This window comes from Falco biarmicus, chromosome 7, assembly GCF_023638135.1.
Source record: "Falco biarmicus isolate bFalBia1 chromosome 7, bFalBia1.pri, whole genome shotgun sequence".
NCBI classification, from domain to species: domain Eukaryota; kingdom Metazoa; phylum Chordata; class Aves; order Falconiformes; family Falconidae; genus Falco; species Falco biarmicus.
In genome coordinates this window covers 24,574,568-24,597,956 of record NC_079294.1, presented here as the reverse complement: position 1 = coordinate 24,597,956, position 23,389 = coordinate 24,574,568, and the positions used below count along the sequence as shown (strand labels likewise).

Genomic DNA, 23,389 nt, shown 5'->3' with positions numbered 1-23,389 from the left:
TATTTTAATGGATTTTTTTTTTAATTGAAGTAATGATAATATAAGGAAATATGTCTGTCCCCTGGGAATTTGCTTTATTCTGTTATTTTAGATGTAAGTACTCTCTTCCTGAAGCACATAATCACCTGTGAAAGCATCTTTATTGATGATAATTTCTGGAGAGCATCTTTATCGATGTTAATTTTGATAGTGACATAAAGGTCATCACAAAGAACTAGATATTGTTAAATTCCACAGAATACAAGTGCTCAGGCATACAGATAAAATCCATCCTGCAAGATTCCTTTTTTCCCACTGTGTGCAGCAGGAAGGAGATCCTGGCTGAATTATTTGAACTGATAAAGCTTGCTTAAAGTAAATAAACTGAATATGCAAAATCAGAAGTCCTGGATCTCCCTTCTTTTATTTTATGCATATTCAGGTAACTCTGAGATGTTCCTTTGAATCAGTCTCCAGCTCCTTCCATGGGTGCACAACCAAACAGACTCTCAGAAGTCTGTAACATCCTGCAGCCCTTCTCTGTATGCTGAGTCCTGGGGATTAGCTGTGTGTGGCTACACAGATTGAAATTAAGTATTTTTTATATAGTTCCATTATTGCAAAAGTTTGCTCAGATTCCAAACCATCAGCTGCAGTAGTGTAAACTGGCATTCAGATACAATGATGGACAAATCTTCATCCATGGCTGAGAGTGCCAGTGCAGAAGATGATCAGTTGCTTCCACCATTGTAAATGGGATAAATCTGGAGATCTGTGTGGAAGCATTTTTCCAAGGCTTTAGGTTTTAGGGCCTATCTTTATTTTAATGCACCTAACTTACTGCCTCTTTTCTTAATCCAGTCCACTATAGCTAGTGAGAGGAAAAAGTAGAAATGTATATGAACCATAACACTTGAGCTGTGAATGTGGAAAAGTACTGTGCAACATTATATTTTTTCTAGCCTGCAGAGAGCCAAAGATCTCTGACCTGGTGAGACAGAAAGTGCTTCCAATGCAGGTTCAGTCAAGGTGAGAATGCAATATCTCAACTACAGTTTAAAGAAAAAATGTGATTGCTTTTCCCCTCCTCTCCTTTCCACCCTGTGTGTTTAGCCTGCCTGAGCAGCCGTTCCTGCGACTCCACTGATAACTGAGCAATGAGAGCTGCTGGAAGAGGAGGTCTGATTAAGCATAGGCTGGCAAGCTGCTGGAGGCATCCAGGAAGAAATGCACAGTTAGATATGTCCAAACTATCAGATGATGCCAGAATTAGGCTTGCAAGCTTGTGATAGGCTATGAGAACAGTTCCTTGGGGCTAATGATATCTTAAAATAAACACGTGCTTTCGTAGTGAAGAAATGAGTAGGGAGAGCACAAGGAGAGAAGGGGGTATAGCAATGTAATCTGCTCACATTAAGTTTCACCATCCAAAGCAACATAGCACAATCGATATAAAGTTGTGTTTGGGGTGGGCATGGGGGAAAGAAGGAAGTAGAATAGGAGGGGAGGAGGGAATGAAAGATCACACCCCGTCTGGGCTTACCCTTCTGCTGATTTCTTGAAATAAACCAAATCTGAATTAGTTATGCTGCAATGTTCAGGTTCATTTTTGTCCAAGTAGTAATTTCTGATTTCAGATTTTTTTTTTTTTTTGCAGTACATCATTCATTTATTTTTAGATGCAGTGCAAGAGCAGTCCTCGTCTTTTTTCTTAAGAACCACCATACCAGGTCAGAATAAAAGTCCAACTCAAGCCATATCCTGTCTATGGCAATGCCCAGTAGCAGACACCTAGAGAAGACTATAGGATCAGGGCAAGCACGTACATCCCAAATACTCTCCCACTCTCCAGCTCTGTGGTGTGTGATTGTAGAGATGGCCCTGAGAAGCCATCAGGAGACCTTAGTAGCCATCAAGGGATTTTTCTTGCTTAAATTTCTCAATTTACTTTTGAACACACATCTTTTTATGCTAAATATTTCAGATAGCTATATGAAAGTGCATACATGCCTCCACCTCCATAGCAGCATGATGGCATCTCATGTTCATGGACTGTTTTTATCCCTTGAAGCAGACTCTCCATTTCATAGATAAACAGTGAGGCGAAGTGTGGATTATGCAATATTGCAAGGTCACATGTGAGTAAGAAATGGGACCCTAACAGTCTAAGTATGACCACAGCAGCTCTCGCCCTCCTTCCAAAATACAAGAAACTTGCCATTGCTCTTGTTTCTAGTAGCTTTATTTTCCTTGAGTGCTGTTATGTATCGCCTCACAGATTCTATATGATGGAAGCTGTTTGTATCTCTCTGTGATCAAAAATGGAATTACCGTGTGAAAAAAACACTCTTATGGCTTTTCTGGATGCAGTCAGTACCAGAAATCTCAGGGGAAATTAATGTCCTGATGAATTTTTCAGATGTAAATAGTTTTTTCTGTAGATATGTGCTTTTAACCATTAGAACAAGGGACACCTTTTAAGTGATGAAGATTTAAGTATGTCTGTAGTCAAGCTTATGGTCGATATCTAGGCTGGTGCGTATATTTATTTTTTTAATTATGTGCCATGTTTCAGCTAATCAGTACAATTTCTAAATGGAAGCTTAGTGATTATTGCAATTATGAAATCTCTGTGGTGAGGCAATTATCTCAGTTAATTGCTAAATCAAGCAACTTTATCAACATGATTTAATCTGAATTGATTCCTAATACTGCCTATTAAAATCTTCACTAGAGAAAAGATGTGCCTAGCTCCTCTCTAGTGAGAATTAATTACGGCAATGCCAAGTTCCAGTGTAATTTCTTTATTTAAAAACATGGTATTCCAGTCCTTTTGTGAATGTCAAAAACTGTTCCACATTCAGAGGCAACTGGTTGCTATCCAGAAACTGTAAAATGAAAGAGACACAAATAGAAAATTTATAAAAATTAAAAATATGTGGGGTTTTTTTTGTATATGGGTACATATATATATATGTAAATAAAATAGCTGGGATGTAAATGGGAGTATTGCTACACTATGTTGGAATGATATTTTTGCTTATTCTTTCAGAAGCAAACTTCACGTGCTTTTAAATGATACTTAACACAGCTGGTGATAAAGTTATGGTAATCACTGCTTTTATATTATTATTATTAGCTTGTGTTCTTTGTGACTTGAAACAGGGAAACACCTTTGCATCAACTTTACTCATCTGCATTCAGCAAGCAAAAGCTTGAAATCTATCCGACCAAGAAGTCAGCACTGCCATTTGGGGACCTGCCCCCAGGGTACCAGCATCTGCACACTCAGCTTCAGTATGAGTGCATTTCTCCTTTCTACCGCCGCCTGGGTAGCAGCAGGAGGACTTGTCTGAAGACAGGAAAATGGAGTGGGAGAGCCCCTGTGTGTATTCCAAGTGAGTCTCCAAGGGAAAATAAATGCACCCATTTCTGGGTGGGTGGGGGAACAGGATGTGTATTCATCTTAGATAATTAGAGAGTCCCAGCAGTGCAGGCTGCCTATGCTACCAGCTGGCAGATTGGAGAAATAAAGCTTGGAGGATATATGGCTCTTTTTATCCACCAGTAGAACTTGTGCAGTTGATGGTAAAGGAATCAAGGTTTCATCACTGCAATTTGCCATTAATTTTCCTACTTTTTTATTGAGCAAAAGGTGCAGTGAGTTTCTTTCCCGATTTGAAAATATTTTCCTCCTATCACTTCATGTTTTCCTAGAATTATTTACTGCAAATGTGATTTTTCTTTGATGTCTATACTTTGGCACCCAACTGACAAAACCATCAAAACTTAATGATGATTCCAATAGAATGGAGAGCCTGCATTTTAAAGAGGCTCTTCTTCCTTTAATATAACCTGCTGAGGGAGGGTTCATATTGCAAACTGTAAGTCCAGGTAAAATCTTAACCAGAGCTAGTGCACAGAGTAATTCAGGGTAGGAACACCCCAAGATTTGGTACAACCCACTACTGACTTCAGGCAAACTGTGAAAAGTAGATCCTAACTTCAAGAAAATCGTAAATTTCTTGCTTATGGTTTTGCTTTGAGGTGATCTCATGTACTGATAAGTATTGCATTCAATCCTTTTCACTATGGGCATGCACACACTACATCCCAGGGGAAAAAAAAAAATGTCCTAAGAGAGAGACTAAAAAATGTGACCACATGATGTAACTTTTTCAACTGAAGGAAACCTTTCCTAATACAGGAGATTTCACCCCGGGTCTAAGCCTAGGTAATATATTCCTACAACAAGGCAGTGCTTTTTCTTTTTCCTAGGATAGCTGTTGATTTAGATGCATTTGCTTCAAGGTTCTTGTTGCAAGACAAGTCTATTCTCATAGGCATGGACTCGTCTGTGCAAAGGTCAGTTCTAGAAGACCCCACAATTACTCTGTGACTTCCTGGGGCAAGTTTTAGTGCACTTCTGTCTTTATGGCGTTTTACTATAAGCAAGAATCTGGGGTGTTCTTTCCATTTCTTTATGCCGTTATCTCATTGTAGTGCAGCTTGATAAGGTTGTCATGAAAATTCACCAGCTCAGGTGCTAAATCCACATTCCTACTTCACCCAGTAATGCAGATAATAATGGAAAAATTGAAAAAAAATATTTTTTTTAAAGCTGTATAAAATCCTCTTATAATTTTGCAGGTTGGAGACAGGTTAATTAGAAAGCTGTCAGTCATGCTAACCATTGCATTTTAGGATTTTAGCACATTCTAAGCAGGAATCAAGAGTGATATTCAGATTTTTTGGTGGGGAAAAGATGCTACTCATTCTTGTTTTCTCAGTCTGTGGAAAAGCAGAAAACATCACCCTTCAGAAGACAGTGACCTCTACCAGGTGGCCTTGGCAAGCAGCAATCTATCGGACGGCCAACAGGGTGAAGGAGAACAGCCTCCGAAAAGGGGCCTGGATCCTTATCTGCAGCGGGGCCCTGGTGAACGAGCGCACTGTGGTGGTGGCAGCTCACTGCGTCACTGATCTGGGCAAGACCATTGTGCTCAAGACAGCAGAGCTCAAGGTGGTTCTGGGGAAATTCTACAGAGATGATGACAGGGATGAAAAGACCATCCAGAACCTGCGGGTGAGTAAGTCTGCTGGGAGCAGAAAATGATGAGTACAGACAGATGCTGATCACTTCCATCTTGTATGGGGAGAAAAAGGTTATCCTGTGACCAATATATTGTTTTACACACTGCTCTTTCAAATGCATATCTAAAGATATCAAATGCATATCTGACTGAACTTTCATGGCACAAGGAGGGCACTTGCTATAGTTCATTAAATTCCCCTGACACTGTCCAACTGATATCTTCACGCCTGACACATATCGCTAAGAAAATAGTTCAGGTTCCATGGGCTATAATGTCTTGAGTGATATTTCCAGAAAAAAGTAGAGGAGATGCCAGCTACTGTCAAAAGTGATTAGCATAATTTACAAGGGAAACACTTGTGCTTTAGATCCTGGTTTGACGACATGAGCACATTTCACATCTCAGCCCCAAGGCTGTATAGCTCTAAACTCAAAAGAAGTTTATGTCTGACTCAAAAATAGCGCCTCAAGCTGACCAGAGTGGTTTGTTTTTCTCAAGTTGGACTGGAAAGGTTGAAGTCAAAATGAGGAGAAATACATCAATTTTGGCTCTGTGTGTGTCTCCTCTTGGAGAGAGTGTGTGTGTGTGTGTGTGTGTGTGTGTGGTTGTGAGTTAATGGATTTTATCTAAGAAATCATAGTTAATTTGATCACACACCTCACGTTACCCCCCTTTTTAGTTTCTCTAATTCCAGCTTTTTCAGACTTTTCCTGTAAGGAAATACCTTTTACAGTATTTCCTTATAGGAATCCTATACAGTCTTGTAGCGTTTCATCAAAGTGACCAGCATTAAAAGTTTGTCCCCAACATTATGTAATGTATTGCTAGTATTCTTTTTTGGTGGGAAGATGGTTGAATTTCAACAAGAAGACAACATTTTAATTCAAAGCTCCCCCACCCCGCTTCACATGCTACAGGCTGAAGTTGACATGGCAGGTGAAATCTTGTCAGTAAACAGTGGAAAAATTTGATCTGCACTCGAACTCCCCATTCTGCTGAAAATATTCTTGACTGCTTTTTATTAGGGAGAGTTTCATGCAATAAAAATTGCCCTGAAATCCAAGCCAAAAAACCTTAGAAGATGCTTGATCTCTTTGTATGTTTCTCCTTTGAGTGAGCACTATGGTGAAAGAACATTTTGGGAGTGGGGGTAGAGGAGAAGTATGTGGAATAAATATGTATTATAGTAGCACGGAAAGAGTTCTGCTGGCTTGCCATTGCTGTAACTCTACAATTCTTCCTGCTCTGTTTCCTCCCCAGATTTCTGCCATCATAGTGCATCCCAATTATGATCCTATATTACTTGATTCTGACATAGCTATCATAAAACTCTTGGACAAAGCCAGAATCAGCAGCCGTGTTCAACCCATTTGCTTGTCATCTTCTCATGACTTGACTTCATCCACAGAGGATTTAAAAATAGTGGTTACTGGCTGGAAGGTATTGGCTGACATTAAAGATCCCGGATACAAGAATGACACAATCCGCATGGGAACTGTTCGGATGGTGGATTCACTGTTGTGTGAGCAACAGTATGAAGATAATGGGATACAAATCAGCATCACTGATAGCATGTTCTGTGCCAAACAGGACCACGCAGACTTTTCTAATATCTGCCCTGCTGAAACTGGTGGGATTGCAGCCATAACTTTGCCAGGAAAAGCATCTCCTGAGCTAAGATGGCACCTGATGGGATTAGTGAGCTGGGGTTATGACAAAACTTGCAGCCTAGAACTCTACAGTGGCTACACCAAAGCTCTTCCCTTCAAAGACTGGATTGAGAAGAACCTGAAATAAAAAGCTGTGTCTGGAAATGGCATTTTATAACTATCATAATATCTCTCTCAGTCTCTGCTGCTTTAGGCTTCTCATCCCAGTGATGAGCCACATCTTGGATAAGGTTAAGGCAGACAGCAGACAGCCTGGCAATTTGTCCTGAGATCAGATGCTCCATCAGGCTACTTTTACTTAACCCTTGACAGACGGTCTTAGTGCATGAGAGGTTTTGCCATATTTCACCTGCCTCCCCTGGTGGGAGGATGATGCTCTGCTCCTGAGTCTGACATACAGGAACAGGACAGAAAATTCTGACTGAAATTACTGTGTAGTGTGGAGTCCCCTAGAGAAACTGATGGCAAGCCTCTCCCAAAGATCTGAGCAGATTAGGAGGCTGGAAAGAGTAGTGTGTATTCATTATGATGGATGAGCTTGTTACAGTTTGGGCTGTCTGTATTGCCATAGTACCATGTAATCTTTTTCCCTCCCAAGTACTTTACACATTTAAATAAACTATGGTTTGTTTTTTTAACCTACATATCCAAGTCTGACATTATTTAGATGCTTTGTTGCTTTACCGGTGTCAAACTCTAGTGACTCTCTACTGCCCTTGTCTGTTTGCATGTGATTCTCACTTGGGACTCTTCAGGCACACTGAAAGGCAGAATTAGCACAAAATTCAATTACTAAATAAATAACCAATGTTGTGATTGTTGTACATGAACCACTGCAATGAAATGTACAGGAGAGTTATCTCCCACCTCATATTCTGAAGATGAAAACCTGAAATATGCTTTTAGAAAGACTTTTCCATGTGGATTATTTCAAAGACCTATGAAAACCTTAGGAAAACTTCTGTTTCCAACAGTTCACATACTTTTGTGGCAAGACAACTCCTCTATAGCTCTTCAGGGTGAAGAATAATGTCCAGGTCTCAAATTTAGCAGAGGTTTTTCTTGATTGGACTGACATCAAAGTGTTAAGATTCTCCCATTGTTAATGTTGTCCAGTGGAGAGACTTTGGTGTCCTCATAGTCCTTAATCACTGTTCTTTCACTAAATCATTCTCTGTTCAGTTGTGGCTAAAGACTAGAGATGAGCCCTGGAAAAAGTTGGGGAGCAGGGACAGGGGAGTGTCTTCCATCAGTAATGACTCCTGGATAAGCCATCTATGACACCCTGGAATTTTTAGAACCTCTAAGTTATCGCAGTGCCTGAACCAGCTCACAGAAATATTTAGATGTGAAGGCTGGGGATCTGATGAAAGGATTTCGTACTCTCACCAAGAAGGACTCAGATCCTGTAGTTGTGTTCTACCTAGCCTATTGCATGGCTATGACAAATGTAAGCTTAGAAGTCTGATTTCAGCTCTGGTGATTCTCTGGTGTTGTGAAACCTTATTAAGAGTTTCTTAGCATTCAGTAGTTTCCACCTACTTTTGAATCTGAAAATTGCTGCTAAAAGTGCACTTAGTATTGGAGGTCATTCCATGTAATTTATTTTTTGCTTTCCTGGCCAGAAAGACTTAATGTGTTATGATTTTTGCACTTTTCTTATTTTCACTGGCAATAGGACCAGGGGGTGCTGCTCGAATAAAAAAGTTTAAGGGCTACAGCCAAAGTGTATTGCTTCTCTTTATGTTGTTTGCATGTCTCCTCCTGCCAGGTGATTATGCTTGGCTAACAAACTGCATGGCAACAACAGCAGCAAAAATTCTGATTTAAATGTGAAAAATAAGATGGGTTTCGTTCCTCTGCTGGGAAGAACACATGCCAGTGAATGTGTGGTACTCCCCCGCTGAGAGAAAGGGGTTAGAGGCAATTAGGTGACAGTTTTGAAGAAGGGCAAACTTGCAGAAAGTCAACATGTGTTTCTTCCTAACACTATTGATATAGAATTAAATAAGAAAGGAATAGGATTGTTTATTGGAACCTGGCTTGCCCAGTCAGAACTCTTCCACGATTACATTAAATGAGAGTCTCTACACTCTAATGGTAAGAGAAATTATCTTCTAAAACAGAAATCATAAAGGTCTGTGAGCTGATTCTTTTCTCAGTTATGACATCATAACTGCATTGCTCTCTACAGCATTGTTGTTCTCTGCTGCCACAACTGAGAGAGAAGAAGAGGTCCTAAATGTTTTTTTCTCCCTCTAGTATTTGTCCAGTAGAGAACTAGGCAGTCCACGCAGATTTGCAGAAGTCTGCGTTAATTCCAGCTTTAGCCCTCACTCTTCTACTTTTACTAAATATCAGCCATGTCTAGCATTTACTGATCCTCTAACTCCTCTTCGCGTTGAATCCCATCCCCATTTGGCTTCAAACTGCTCACAGATCTGGCAACAAACAGCTGAAAATTTCTGGGCTTGGGCAGCAACAACATAGCTGTTCACTGGCAGTGTATCACACAAAAGTATATTCCTGAAGAGAAACTTGAAGGAACTCAGGGAATGAAAATCACAGGAGGAGGTTGCTACAGCTGTGCATGCACAGCAGAATTCAACCCCCCTTCTTTTTACAGTCATGATACTCTTCAAAGAAAACAGAAGCAAGAAAACGGCCAGGCTTCTCTCAACCCCAGGATTCAGATTTTAACATAGTCCTTTATAGAAAGAGGAATTAGCTGTAGCATTTGCTCTTACTTCTGGACCTCAGTGATGTTTGAATCCTAGATTCAGATCTGGCTTATTTCTAAATGCAAACATAATGTTTTATTTCTAGTATTACGTGACACTTGGATTCACATGGGCAGGTGGGCAGTCACATCAACATACCCAAGCACCTGTACCATGACTAGTATTTGTAGGAATTACAAATCAGCTTGTCCATCCTGTCTGGCAGGCTGACCCACAGTAGTTCCACACTTACAGCCTGAGAAGAACAGGGGTTAACATCTAACACCAATAAGGAGGAAAAATGGAGGATGAATGTTTCAAAAAAACCAACCTGTGAGCTGGAATCACTAATTCCTTTGATAGCTAGGATCTATTTTTAAGATGAATAACTATTTCAAACATCTCTTTCTAAACAGGTGAGGATCTATGCCATCTGTTGGAGAAAGGGTGTGAAATAGCACAACATCTTCCCTCCAAGGAAAAGAGCTGTGCATTTTGGAAAAGCGTAAAGGTATTGCTATAAAAAAAAAAAAAAAAAAGAGCAAGACAGTCTTTGCATCCTTACTTACTCCGATGGATTTATACTTCTCCCTTTGTGTGTTTTTGGAGCTGGGGGTGCATTAAATTACTTCCAAAAGCCAGGGTGCTTAGCTGAAAAACAGCACTGTAAGGAAATGGACATCCTGAAGTACACACTCTTCTCAGGCACACCTTCAGTGACTCTAATGAAATTGCCCTGGCAGCTTGTTTCGCTCAAAAACCTAGGTCCCTGGTTTACAAGAAAAAAATGCGTAATCAATTAGGACTAGGGAATGCATACTAAGCTGCATGCTGCCATTTCTAAGCACAGCTACTGGAATCAGCTCAGTTGCAGGAAAGACATCGTGGAGGAGCGAAGGCAGCAGGCAAGGTCAGGCGTCCTTGGCTCGGCTGTGCATCCCCTGCAGCCTCGCAGCTCCTTGTCCTGGCAGGGAGTTTCCCGCATGGCTGCTGGCTTCCTTTGCTGCTTCCTTGGTGCAGAGGGAACAGGCTGCGGCAGAAACGCTTGTTCCCTGTGAAATGGGATATTGGGCGGTCAGACCTGGATGGAAAGGCAGCACCGAGGTAGGCAGGCAGAGCTTTGGCTGGGGGAAATGGACGCGAAGGTACGCAACAGGGTCTCGACACGGCATGGGCACGCCGTGCCCCGGCACCATGGTGCGTTAGAACCTTGTGCCCGCGGGCTGCAGCCTGCGGGCCGGGCAGCCCTGCCCTTGGCTGGTAGCAGCATCTGGAAGCTTCCAGCATAAAGCGTGCTGGGCCTCCCAAGAGCCACGCGGTGAGGCGGAGGCGTCGCACCGGGGCACCCCCGCGCGCTGCCCCGCCCCCCCGCTCCGGCCAGGGGCCGCCAGCCCTGCGCTCCCGCCGGCTCCTGCCCCAGCGAGCGGGACGCGTCCGGCACCAGCGGCCGCCGGCAGCACCGCCCCGCGGCCACGCCGGCAGGAGGCCCCGCCCGCACCTCGGCCTCGCCGGCCCCCGGGCCGTGGCGCCCCCGGCGGGGCGGGGCGGGGCGGGGCTGCGGGGCGCGGCGGCGGCGGGCAGGTAGGGAGGGACGCGGCGCGGGGCACGGCGCGGTGCGGGCTGGGCGCGGTCGCGGGCGGCGCGAGCGGGCAGAGGGCCCCTCTTCCCGGGGCCGCGGCGGCGCGGGGCTGGGCCGGGCCCGGCACGCCCGAGCTCTGCCCCGCGGCCGGGCTGAGCCGGCGGGGACGCCGCCGCCGCCGGGCCTCGGCCCCCCGGCCGGGGTCCCGCCGCGCCGGCAGGTGGGGCCTCTGCCGCGGCACCGTCCCCTCCTCCCCGGCAGGGGGCAGCACCACCTCGCGTGGCCGCCGGGCCGTGGCCCCGTGCGCCCGGTGCCTCCGCGCCGTGCCCCGCTCGTCCCCGAGCACGGGCGGGCCGGCCGGCCGCCCCACGGCCTCTCGGTCCTGCCGCGGCTGACAGCGGGGCCTGGGCCGCTCCGGCGAGACGGGGCGGCTCCCGCGGCGGGCTGAACGGGCCGGGGCCGGCGAGCGGCGGCCGCGCCGTGCCGCGCCGCCTGGGGAGCCTGCTGCCGCCGCGGCGTGGCGGGGCAGGTGCCTCGGTCGCGGGGGCGCGGCCCGGCAGGCGGGGAGGCAGCGGCGGGCCCCTGGGCCGGGCGGGCTGTGGGACCCCCTCCCGCTGGCCCGCACGCCGGGGAACACGAGGGGCATGCGGCGGCAGTCGGGCGCCCACCGTGTGTGTGTGTGTGTGGCGGGGGGGTCGCTCCCTCCCGTCGCTCCCGGCCGGCTCCCCAGAGTCCCGGCGAGCCCTCTCGGTGCGGAGGGCCGGGCCTGCCCCGGGGAGGCGGTGGCGGCCCGCGGCGAGCGGGGCAGGTCGCGGTCGGCGGCGCCCGGCCCTCCCCCTGCGAGGGGCTCGCTGCCCCTCTGCCCCCACCCCCCACCCCGCTTCTGTCAAGGAGCGGTTGGGGGGATTTATAGGAGTAACAACGGCTCGTGATGTCAGCCCGTGCCTAAAATAGAGAGGGATTGACTGCAAATCCACGGCTCGAGGGCTAAAACCTTCCAATCCAGCCTCAGCCAGCACCGCGCCGATGTGAAGTCACCCCCACCTCCCGCACACGCACACACACACACACACGCACACGCACCCCGCGGCGAGGGGAGGGCGCCGGCCATCGCAGCCCGGGTGCCAGCGCCTCCGCGCCCCGCCGGCCACTGCTGGACGGCCGGGGGCAGCAGCGCCCGTCCCCGGGCACGGGGAGCCCTCGCTGGGCGGCGGCGGGAGGGAGAGCGGCGGAGCCGAGCCGCCGGATCCGCGCCCTGCGGAGCGCCGGGATTACACGGAACTGCGCGCTCCTTCCGAGACGCGGGCGAGGGTTATCCCAAAGAGCCAGCCTCCTTCGCGCACTACTGTCCAAAATAATCCCTTGGACTCTTGAGAAGACAGGGGGGCTTTCGGGACCATGGCATCGACCGAAGGGTGAGGGGACCGTCGCTTGGGAGGGAGGAACGGGAGGATGAGGGCGGGGGGGTCCGGCATTGTGCTTTTGGTAACAGTTTCCTGTCATCTGCTTCATTGTTAATCCTTGCCCCTCGCCATTCCCTAACGGAATAATTAGGGAGCAAGAGGAAACGAGAAGCAGATGAGCCCCATTTAGGAGAGGGAGAGGGAAAAAAGAATTTCAAATATGAGCCACTGGAAAGGTTTTGGTTTTCCTCCCATCACTTCTTTATTTAACCCCTGGAGGGCAGATGAAGCTTAAACCACCTGCCTGAAAGAAGAGTCCAAGTGAATGGTTAACTCAGAGGTGGAGGGGGGAGCTGCCTCCTAATATAATAATAATAATGATAATAATAATCATCATCATCAATAGTTCAAAAAGAATCGAGGAGCTGTCCGTGTCCCATTCCCCCCCCCCCCCCCCCCCCCCTTAAAGAGGCAACAAACAAATCTAACTTCTTGAGGAGTTTTGCAATTTTGCAGTTTTGTGCCAAATCCGTTACAGTGCTAGCAAGAGAAATGCTGGGAAGGGCAAAGGGTTATACAAGAGGTTTTAAAGAAAAGCAAACACACTTCAGCCCTGGTAGCGTTACTTGGAAGGAAACCTTTCTCCCTACCCATGACAGGATTGCAAGGATCAGCCGCTTTGCTGCTCTGATGGGGCTGGGGGCTTGTTCACTTTACAGAGTAACTGGTAGTAAGAAAGAAAAGAAAACATTTATTTGATCTCTGGTTGCCCTCTTATAATACTATCTAGTATTAGACTGCATCTGGTGTGAGCCTCCCCTTTATCCCTGGATGTTGTCAGGTTGTATCAGCATGATCTGCTCTGGATAGGACTGTCTGAGGACAGAGTGCAAAAGGAAGCTCTGTTTATATTGCTTTTGTGTCTCTCAGGCTGAAAGACTTGCTGAGCTGATTTAAATAACTGGACACATGTCTGGGAGGGTGTGCACGCAAGTGTCCCGTTACCTGGACAAAGGAGGGAACTGGCTCTCTGCAGAGTGGCCTCTGAGCAGTTGGCTTGAGAGGTGTGGAAGGTTAGAAAGTATTAGCTTTGGTTGTATTAGAGAAAGGACTGTCCCCCAGATCTGACAGAGGGCAAATCTGTGGGGCTCTTCTGGCTCTTCACGGGACTGTGACAAAGGTAACTAACTTACTGTTTGCTACTGCCTTGCCTTTGTGGGGAATTTCTGCTCTAAATTTGTGCATTCCTGTTTTGGTAGCAGCCCAGCAGTTTATTCTGCCCTGTAGCATTTCCTCTGATGATGAAGTCACTTAACTAGATATTGTCAAAAAATAATTGGAGCCACGAGGAAGGAGCTCAGAGATGAAGGAACCAGCCTCTCTCTTCTCTGTCCCTTCTGTATTCCTTGGACTACTCAAACTCCAAGTGCTCCGGTCACTTGTTATTTTCATTCCCACATAAGGTGGCTGTAGATGTCTATGCCTGTTTCAGACCGGTGGGGGAATGTGAGATCTGTTGTGCAGGGGTTTAATAAGAGGAGGTGTGATGAGAGGTGGCTGTGTCAGAGGGATTTTCAACTTTGGATGTAAGGAGGTTTTATATGTGTGTAGAAGGAGAGGTGCTTTTAAAAGAAGTTGGCTGAACAGTGGGCTAAAAACAATCAGAGTGCCAGAAACAGAAAGGCTTCAATAGATGCATGCTTTTGCTTTCCTTACTGGACAGGGTGACAAAATAAACAAAACTTTAGGCTTTGCTTTCAAACTTTTTAGGAAACTTACCTAGACTAAGACAAGCTGAAACCGTTTATTTGATATGATTCAACTAGTGCTTGTCAGTAGCTGAAGGAGGTGTGGAAAACAAGTTGAGTGGGAAGCGTTTCACTTGTCAATCCCTTTTTTACCAGTGAGAACCTCTTCCAAAACAAAATTGTCATCTTCCCCTCCCCTCAAGTAAAAAGCTGAGGATGGAGATAAGCTTTATATTCTGGCCTAAAGGTCAGCAAACTCAAGCACCATGAGGATCATCAGGAAGTGAATACCACCAGACCTTGTTCAAGGCAGGCTTTCCATCAGCACTGGCACAGTGGGAAAAAGGTAGCAGAAGGTCCCTGTTGCCGCAAGCAGAGCAGTGTTATCTCAGACAGACACAAATACACAGAGAAAGACCTGCTGGAAGTGGGGACAAACTGTGTGCACTCCAGGTTTATGCCTGGTGGCTCTTGGAATGTTCAGATAGATAACGTTAGTCAAGATCTGAAGTATATAAAGGCTTTATTTTGTTGTGATAGAGCTACTCCAACCACAGCCATTTTTGCAGCGTGTTATTTCTCCTCTAACAGGGGAGCTTATATAAAATCCCCAAAGTGGAGATGTCAGGGGTGTGACAGGATGCAACAAAAGGTGGAAAACAAAAGGCGGACAACAGAAGGCCTTGATATACACACTGAGGAAGGCAAATCTGTGTTCCGTGTTATGTTAAGAAGCAGTGATCACTTAGAGCCAGGATTTGAAAGATTTCCTTGTTTGCACCTATTTTTTCTTTCAGTGTCTTACTTGGTTAACCCATGTATCGAAATTTGCTGCCCAAATCTTTCTGTTCCAAGAGGATGGCGGACAATGAGAAACCTCAGTCAGTTGATAATGAGAAAGGAAATGTTCCCCAGCATGGCAAAAATCAAACCTACGTGTCCTCTGGGTCTACCTCTCGGTAGTTCCAGCTAGTGGGGCTTTGGCTTACTGTTGAATACACTGTCTGTATCTTGACTGTTAAGTCTGCCTTTCACAAAATCCCCTGATACAGATCTCATTACCGAGATGGATTTTTGATGTTTAGCTGGTGCTGAAAACAGAAAATAGGAAGTTCCAGGAGGAATGGCTAGAATCAAGTACTGATACTGTTCAGGATGGCTTGTTTTTATGTTCTCTGTTTAAACATCCTCTGCTGGCTGTGACTGCAGACAGGGTGCTGCAGGGAGAAGTGGCCTTCTGATCTATGCTGACATCACCTTTCATGAATCTTCAGCGTGGTTCAGATATCCAGCAGCATTAGTTCATAGATTGTGGTGTCTGGCATAGGGCTCAGTATGTGGTAGGTTGAACCTATGGAGACTTACTGTAGCAGAGCATTTAAGAATTTCCTTTGGTCTTACAGGGTCTGAGAGGACCTAATGGTTAAATGAGATTGAGTCTGATCCGATTGATGCCCATGCTTGTCTTCAGACCTTTGAGCGAAGTCCTGAACACCTTGCTTCAAATGGCTTTGTTTTGGCTCTCGTCTCTCTCTTTAGTGTTACTGTTTCAAAAGGAAAGAATGCAATACCTTTGCTACTTCTTTTTTAGAAAAACCCACATATGCGTAACCTAGAGATAGACTTTAGATGTTAAATCAGCTGACGACTTTGTAACTCAGATATTAAACCTTGAGTGTTGAAATTGTTTTATTTTACCTATTTGAGTGATGCTGTTTTAGATACTCTAAAAATCTAGAAACGCATTTGTATTTTATGTACTTTTGAAGAGTGGGACTTCCAGGTATGAAGTTTGGGTTTGGGGCTGTTCCTTCAGGAATATAGCCACTAGGAGACACTATCACTGCGTCTATAGTAGTGAATTAGACAGGCAGATCAGGTGTCTGAGCCCGGAGCTCAACCCTCTGTGTGCAGGTCTGCCTCGCAGCCGTCCCGCCATGGCTTTGGCCGGGCAGCCCCTCTCCCAGCTCACAGGCAGGGTTAGGCAGTCAGTGTGGGCCAGTGGCCATTCCCAGCGGGCAGTTTGGATATGATCACCATATTCTGGAGAGTTTAATGACACTGATATGGGCTCTTCCATTTCTGTTGGTCTCGGTGCTACAAAACAGCCCCAAGGCAGGTTTATAAAAGAACAGAGATGTTACCCTTATGGATATATGGCACACAGTTAACAGGCAGGTCTGTGTGTGTGTGTGTGTATGCACCCTGCCACAAAATAAATCTACTGAAGTGGAATAGTACACTGAAACATTATTACGTCTGAAAATACAGAAGTCTGGGTAATTGCTTAGCATTGTGGTTTGATCAGTGAAACAGTTGTAAGTGCTTCACAATCCTATGTACACTTAATATAAATGGTGCTTATGTAATATGAAATGGAACAGATGCAGAGCTCCCATTCTGTTCATAGTAGTAGAAATATTGCATGCAAGCTACAGAGATCCCTGTCTTGATTTTTGACTTCATCAATATCTCACTTAACAGACACCCCCCCTCAAAAAAAAGAACAACCCCACCAAACAACCAAACACAAAACCCAACAAACCCAACCCCCAAAAATAACCAAACAAAACAGCTGAGGTCCTGTCCTCCTTTCCAAACCTGACTGTTCCTACATTCTTCTTCTATAGATACTTTGTCTTCATCTTAAGTTTCACTTCTCTAAAGCTACAGTTCCACAGTTATGAATATGGTTTGTCTGTACCACCGGATCACCAAACAGTATGAGTTTGGTACAGATCAGGGAGTGTATGATTTGATTTCTCTAAATTTAGGCACAGCACATAGTATAGAACTTACAAAAGTTTTATAGTAGCTGTAGAAAGATGAATATTAGTCAATTGAACATAAAGTTAATGTAGGAGACACAAATAATAAATACCTTACCTGGCATCAAGCCCTGCGGATACAAGTTAACCTGTCAACGTTTTTTGAACAAATTTGAGCCTTAAGAATTAATTTATTATACAGGATTAGTGTTTTAGTCATGCAGTTGTGGTGGTTTTAGGTCTTGGGAGTAGGAGTCCTAAAGCCCTTTGCTGTATTGTCCAGACAAAGCCTGAAAGGGAGATGGCCAAAATGTATTATGTGCCTAGCCGACAGACAACAGGACACACCTAGGTGAGTCAGAAAAAATTAGCTTTGTGTTTCATGGTAGGGTTCAGGCATCTACATAGGAGAGTGGTTTTCAGGATCTGCCACAATATGTACAACAAGCACACCCACAGATTTCTTGTCATCTGAGTTTTTACTCTATAATTTACCCACAAAATGCCTCTATATGGAAACTTGATGAAATGTGCTGGCGCAAATGTTTAGATACTTCAGAGGATGAAATTCTCCGAGTGCTCCCACTGTTATTTATATTCAGGATTTGAACAGCACCTACTCAGGATGGAGATGTTTTACCCTATGCTCTTTCTCAGACATTTTGTGGGACAGATGGACTGGATGTAGCCTATTAATTAGACATATCAGCTGTGGCTCTGACCTCATTTCACTGTTGTCAATTGCAAATCTCTCATCGATTTCAATAAAATAGAATTAAGCTCTACAGAAGATAGCTCATGTTCCTGAAAACTAATCTGATGACATGATAGTTCTTATGGCTCCAACCTTCAGTTTGGCCCTGAGCTATGCTTTCAAAAAGAAGTTGTTACCTAGACATTGACTTAATTTTTCTATGTGTCCAGATCTTTATATAGATGCACAAGGATTGAAGTACTTCTTATAAAGTCTACGTTTTTATTCTGAACTTTTTTGAAAAAATAAGTATTGGATTAGATATACAAAGCCTAAAGGGAGATAGTGCTTCCTTAAAACACAGCTAAAATTTCTGAAAGTCTTGCCTTGCTGTAGCTTTCTGTGGTATCGTACATGTAGATGTATATGTACAAGAGCACTAAGAACTGAGCATACAAAGCAGTATTTTCTAGACATGCAAATTACTGCATTTTATTTTTCTTCCTTGTCTTCCTGTTTCCCCTTGATCTACAGGCTGTCCCAACCAAGATCACTAATAACTGTAAATTTGTGAGCAGTGTTTAAAGGGTCACAGTTTTTCAGTTAAAAAAGGCAGTTGTTAAAACTCCATCTTGTTTCACCTGTATAGCAGTATGTTTTCCATGTGGGTTCCTGTAGAGGAATGAAGGCAGTGGGTTGATTAACATTGATAACATGCAGCTGTGGCCTTGCCTCGAAGGCGGTGGGTTGATTGACATGGACGATGTGCATGATGTGCAGCTGTAGCTCGTTCTTCTAAGTGGTTAAATAGCCGTGAGGAGGGTCTGACCTCTGGAGGAAGGAGAAACAGTATAGACAGTAGGATCTGACCAAATGTAAAGCCTTGTTGTAGCCTGATAGCTTGCTTGTGCTGCTACAGGTTCCTTCTTGGTGTATGCGATGGTGGGAGTACTGGGGCGGTGTATGCGATGGTGGGAGTACTGGGGCGGTGTATGCGGGGAGACGCAGAACCCCCGCTAACCCCAGCCTGCAGTACCAGGCTTGTCTGCAAAGAGCTGTGTTCATACAGGAGCCAGCTGTATGCTTGGGAGGGGTGTGGAGAGAAGGTGCAGTGCTAACAAGTGGGCCTTCAACTTCAGTACTTCCTCATTTAATACCTTTTCATTTTTTTGTATGATTTAATTCTCTTCTCCAGTCCAATGTGTTGCAATACCTGTTATTTAGAACAATTAATTGTATGAGTTCCTGAAAACATTGGCTGAATCTGTCAAATCCATCATCTGTCTTGTTGTCAGTCTGCTAATGAAAACTACTTTCTTGCCAAATCGGTAAAATATTTCACACTTCTAGCCTCCAGCTCATTAGTTTAAAATGCTATTTTCAGAGGCATGAAAGCAATAAAAATAAGTGTGCTTTTATATATTTAATCCTACTTCTATATTAATTTCAAAGAAAGTGATAAGACAATTGGCTACAATACACATCTCAGTGCTTGGGAAAGAGACTAGGTTCAAAGATCATCATATTTTCCAACTTTTATCTAGAACATATTTGATCTCGTGTAAGCAATTCTACATTGGGAATCCTTACAAGGAAGAACAATAAAGAACCAAGGCATAAAAGAATTAAGGAACACTTCTGCTAATTACAGTTGTTTTCAGGAGAATGGGTGAGAAATTCACCAAAATGCAGTATTTCAGGTTCATTGACATGTCTGAGAAATCAATTTCATTGAAGTGCTTTAAGGAAAAGGAAGTGGAAAGGGAATTTAAAAATGAAAAACATCTAAGCATTTGGTTTTGATAAGTAAAAACTAGTTTCAGCCCAAACATTTTAATTTCAAAATTATTTTTCAATTGAAAAAAAGATCAATTAAAAAAGGAAGACTAAAATTAAATGGTAGGGCCTCCAATACAAAGGCAAGCACTTCACTGTGTATTAAGGAAATATTTTGGGTTGACTAAAACAATTTGTTTATTTTTCTGTTTTATTTTTTAAATTTTGCTGAAAGACTTAACATATTTTAGTGTGGTGGTGACTGATCTATTTCTTGACTTCTTAAAAATTTAATCACAAAGTCAAAAATCAATATTTTTTCTAGGTTGCTTTCTGCTTCTTGAGCTTGTGCAGGTCCCTCTGGATGGCATCCCATCCCTCGGGTGTGCCAACTGCACCACTCATCTTGGTGTCATCTGCAAACTTGCTGAGAGTGCATCCCACTGTCTATATCATTGATGAAGATATTGAACAGTACTGGTCCCAATGTGGACCCCTGAGGGGCACCACTCATCACCCGTCTTTATCTGGACGTGGAGCCATTGACCACTACCCTCTGGATGTGGCCATCCAGCCAATTCCTCAGTCACCAAACAGTCCACCCATCGAATCCATAGCTCCCCAGTTTAGAGAGAAGGGTGTTGTGGGGGATTGTGCCTTACAGAAGTCCAGATAGGCAGCATCTGTAGCTCTTCCCTTGTGCACTGAGGTAGTCACTCCAACATAGAAGGCTGCTAGGTTGGTGAGGCAGGCCTTGCCCTTGGTGAAGCCATGCTGGCTGTCTCAAATCACCTCCCTGTTCTCCATGTGCTGTAGCACAGCTCCTAGGAGGGTCTGTTTCATGATATTCCCAGGCACAGAGGTGCGGCCGATAGGTCGGTAGTTCCCAGGGTCCTCCTTTCTACCCTTTTTAAAAATGGGTGCAATGTTTCCCTTTTTCCAGTGACCAGGGACTTCACCTAGCTGCCAAGCCACCCTCCATGGTATTTAAGAAGTCATGGCAGCCATGGCAGCCAACTCTCTCAGGTCTCTGGAATGCATGTTGTCAGGTCCCATAGACTTATCTATGTTGAGGTTCCTCAGGTAGTCATAAACCTGATCTTCTTTTACAGTGGGAAGGACTTTCCTTCCCCAGTCCCCATCCTGACCCTCCTTTTCTGGCTGACCTATCTGTAGAAGTCCTTCTTATTATTCTTTGCATCCCTTGCCAAGTTCAGCTCCAGCTGTGCCTTGGCCTTCCTGACCCCATCCCTACACAACTGGGCAGCATCCCTATATTTTTCCCAGGATACCTGTCCGTGCTTTTCCACTGCCTGTGCATTTCCAGATTCCCTCATCAACTGTTCCAAGGCCCTGAAGTATTTTTTGATCACCCTTGGACTATGCGTTGTGGCTTCATTGTCACCCAAGTGGAAGAGCAGTAACGGGTAATAGTCTGAGCGCCATACCAGGCTGGGAAGTTTCCTAGTAACGTCCTTAACTCAGGCCCCAGGGAGAGATCAGGCCTCCCTAAGAGGAGGGTCTGTCTGGCATACTGGACCCTCCATTCCCCTTGGAAAGGAGTCACCTACAACTGTAATATATATTGTGTGTATATATATATGTGTATGTGCAAGTACATATGTATGCTTCATTGCTCCATTTCAGATACTGTCTCCTTTCTTCAACAGTTTTATTTAGTAGACTTTGCTGCTGTTTCTGTCATACCAGCGTATTTTAATTCCACCTTTGTCATATCTTTCCACAGTAACATCTGGCTTTCTCTTTTACCATTAGATGCTGGCTTCCGTCCTACACTTTAGAATCAGATTTGTCTGAGTTGGAAAAGACCCTTAAGATCGTTGAGTCCAACCATAAACCTAACACTGCCATGTCCACCACTAAACCATGTCCCTAAGCACCACATCTACATGTCTTTTAAATATTTCCAGGGATGGTGACTCAACCACCTCCCTGGGCAGCCTGTTCCAATGCTTGACCACCCTTTCAGTGAAGAAATTTCTCCTAATATCCGATCTAAATCTCCCCCAGCCCAGCCTGAGGTTGTTGTTTCTTGTCCTGTCCCTTCTTATCTGGGAGAAGAGACCTACCCCCACCTCACTACAACCACCTTTCAGGTAATTGTAGAGAGCAATAAGGTCCCCCTGAGCCTTCTTTTCTCCAGGTTAAACAACCCCAGTTCCCTCAGCCACTTCTCATAGGTCCTGTTCTCTAGACCTTTCACCAGCTTCATTGCCGTTCTCTGAGCACACTCCAACACCTCAATGTCTGCCTTATTGTGAAGGGCCCCAAACTGAGCACAGTATTGTGCCATCTTTGTTGTCATTCTTTTATTTCTAGTCCTTTGTGGCTTCTATTTTGTCTTTTTTTTTTTTCTTTTTTTTTTTTTAAATAGTAGTTCTCTTTCCTGGTTGCTAGACACTGACAATTTACCTAGGGTCTCTGTGAAGACAGCCCACTGAGAAAAGGTTTTGCCAAGTCTCTGTGCTTCAGTACTGTTTTGTTTAATTTGGAGTGAAATGTTTCTTCTTGTCTGGCTACATACAAAGGCATATCTGATTTTGGCTTCAGCTGGTTCACTGAAGCGGCTTCCAAAATTGCCAAAAAGTTTTGAGCCTTCTCTCTGTCAGTTTCAAAACCTGTTAGTGTATTTTGCACTGTTGATTTTCACAATGACAGATTTGCAGCAGTTTTAATAGTGGAAATTATATATAGGCATAGGGGCTACCTGCCTGTCTCTGTTGGGCGGGCAGGATGCAACTGCTGTTGCCAAAGTCAAGGTCCTTGAGCCTCATCCAGGAACCGATTTTTTTCTTATTCTGTTACATCTAATTATCAGCTGCATCCCCAGTAAGAAGGTAATAGACAGCACCTCTGAAGTAGATATTCTGGGGCAAGTTAAAATTTAATCAATGATTCCTTTGGCATATTCAGAATAATCAGTGATGTATACAAGTGTATAATCTGTGTTGAGTGAGAAGATGGTCAGTTGGGTACTAGAACAATTAGAGAGGGTAGTAGTAAAACCTGCATTGAAACTGACACTTGCCAAAAGTTTAAATGCATTAATTTATCCCTATACGTCTACCCCAGGGAAGACAGGTAAACAGGTCTATGAGGAGCTGTATCACCTGCTAGTTCACATTTCTGTGTGAATCAAGTTAGTCTTACTTAGCCCCACTGCCAAATTTGTGCTTCAAAGCTGAGAGTGACTGCACCTCTGATTTACTTGTGGCCTCCCCAAGCCATACCATGTGTTCTCCAGATGGTGGACTTCATATCCCCTGAGGCAGGAACCCCTGGTGTTTGCCTTTCCAACTATTCATTGTACTTTCCTCCTGTCATTTGCTGTGCTAATCCTAGCATCTGAGTTAAATTTGGATCTCGGAGATGTGCTCTCTGGCAGGGACAATGACAAGAGATCACTGGTAAACAAGTCATGTGTGTGGCTAAGCTTCTACACATAATTCACAAAAGGCTATCTGGCAGGTGCTGTGTACAAACTTGACTGTTTCTACTGCTTTGGGCAAGTGTGTCTGGTGCAGCACCCTCTTAGAGGGGCTGACTGACACCTCTGGTACGTCTTTGCAAGCTGGAGGAGCAACATGATCGGGAACCAGTTTAGAGCCTGAAGGTGATGTAACTATAGTTGCCCAGCATTGTTCCAGGTTGATGACTGCCTCTTAGCCTGGCTAATTAGCTTGCATGTGGGAAAGTGCTAGTATGGATGTCCCAAGCTAGCACAGAGGCAGGCATGGGTACTCTTTATATCCCAGGTCAGGCCCATACAGATCCCAAAAGCCTGTTTCTCAGTCAAAGAATAAAAAGTTCAATGTTACTTCTTCTAGAGAAAATTATGGTATGAAAATTATGGCTAGCATTTATGATTTTTACTAATCACCAACCATCTAGGACTGTGGCTTCCTTGATCTAAAAAAAAAAGCCAACCCATCTAT

The 23,389-nt window shown here is 44.6% G+C and overlaps 2 protein-coding genes across 4 annotated transcripts in view; both read left to right on the top strand.

Annotated features, from left to right (window-relative positions):
• Nucleotides 1-7,389, top strand: part of PAMR1 (peptidase domain containing associated with muscle regeneration 1) — a 59,484-nt gene extending 52,095 nt beyond the window's left edge. For both annotated transcript variants that reach the window (XM_056346995.1, XM_056346994.1), the window contains 4 exons: nt 942-1,008; nt 3,145-3,377; nt 4,770-5,065; nt 6,336-7,389. In XM_056346995.1, coding sequence (XP_056202970.1) covers nt 942-1,008; nt 3,145-3,377; nt 4,770-5,065; nt 6,336-6,872 — 1,133 coding nt within the window. In that variant the 3' untranslated portion in view covers nt 6,873-7,389. The remainder of the gene's footprint in view (nt 1-941; nt 1,009-3,144; nt 3,378-4,769; nt 5,066-6,335) is intronic.
• A 3,526-nt stretch (nt 7,390-10,915) lies between these two features.
• The window catches only part of SLC1A2 (solute carrier family 1 member 2), a 99,436-nt gene continuing 86,962 nt past the window's right edge, over nt 10,916-23,389 (top strand). Inside the window, exon 1 of one of the 2 annotated variants that reach the window (XM_056346892.1) lies at nt 10,916-11,046. Coding sequence is in view for 1 of the 2 variants with exons in the window: in XM_056346891.1 (XP_056202866.1) it covers nt 12,443-12,459 (17 nt within the window). In the remaining variant the exon portion in view is untranslated. Of the gene's footprint in view, nt 11,047-11,663; nt 12,460-23,389 lie in introns of those variants that run through there. The other variant, XM_056346891.1, reaches the window with a different exon arrangement.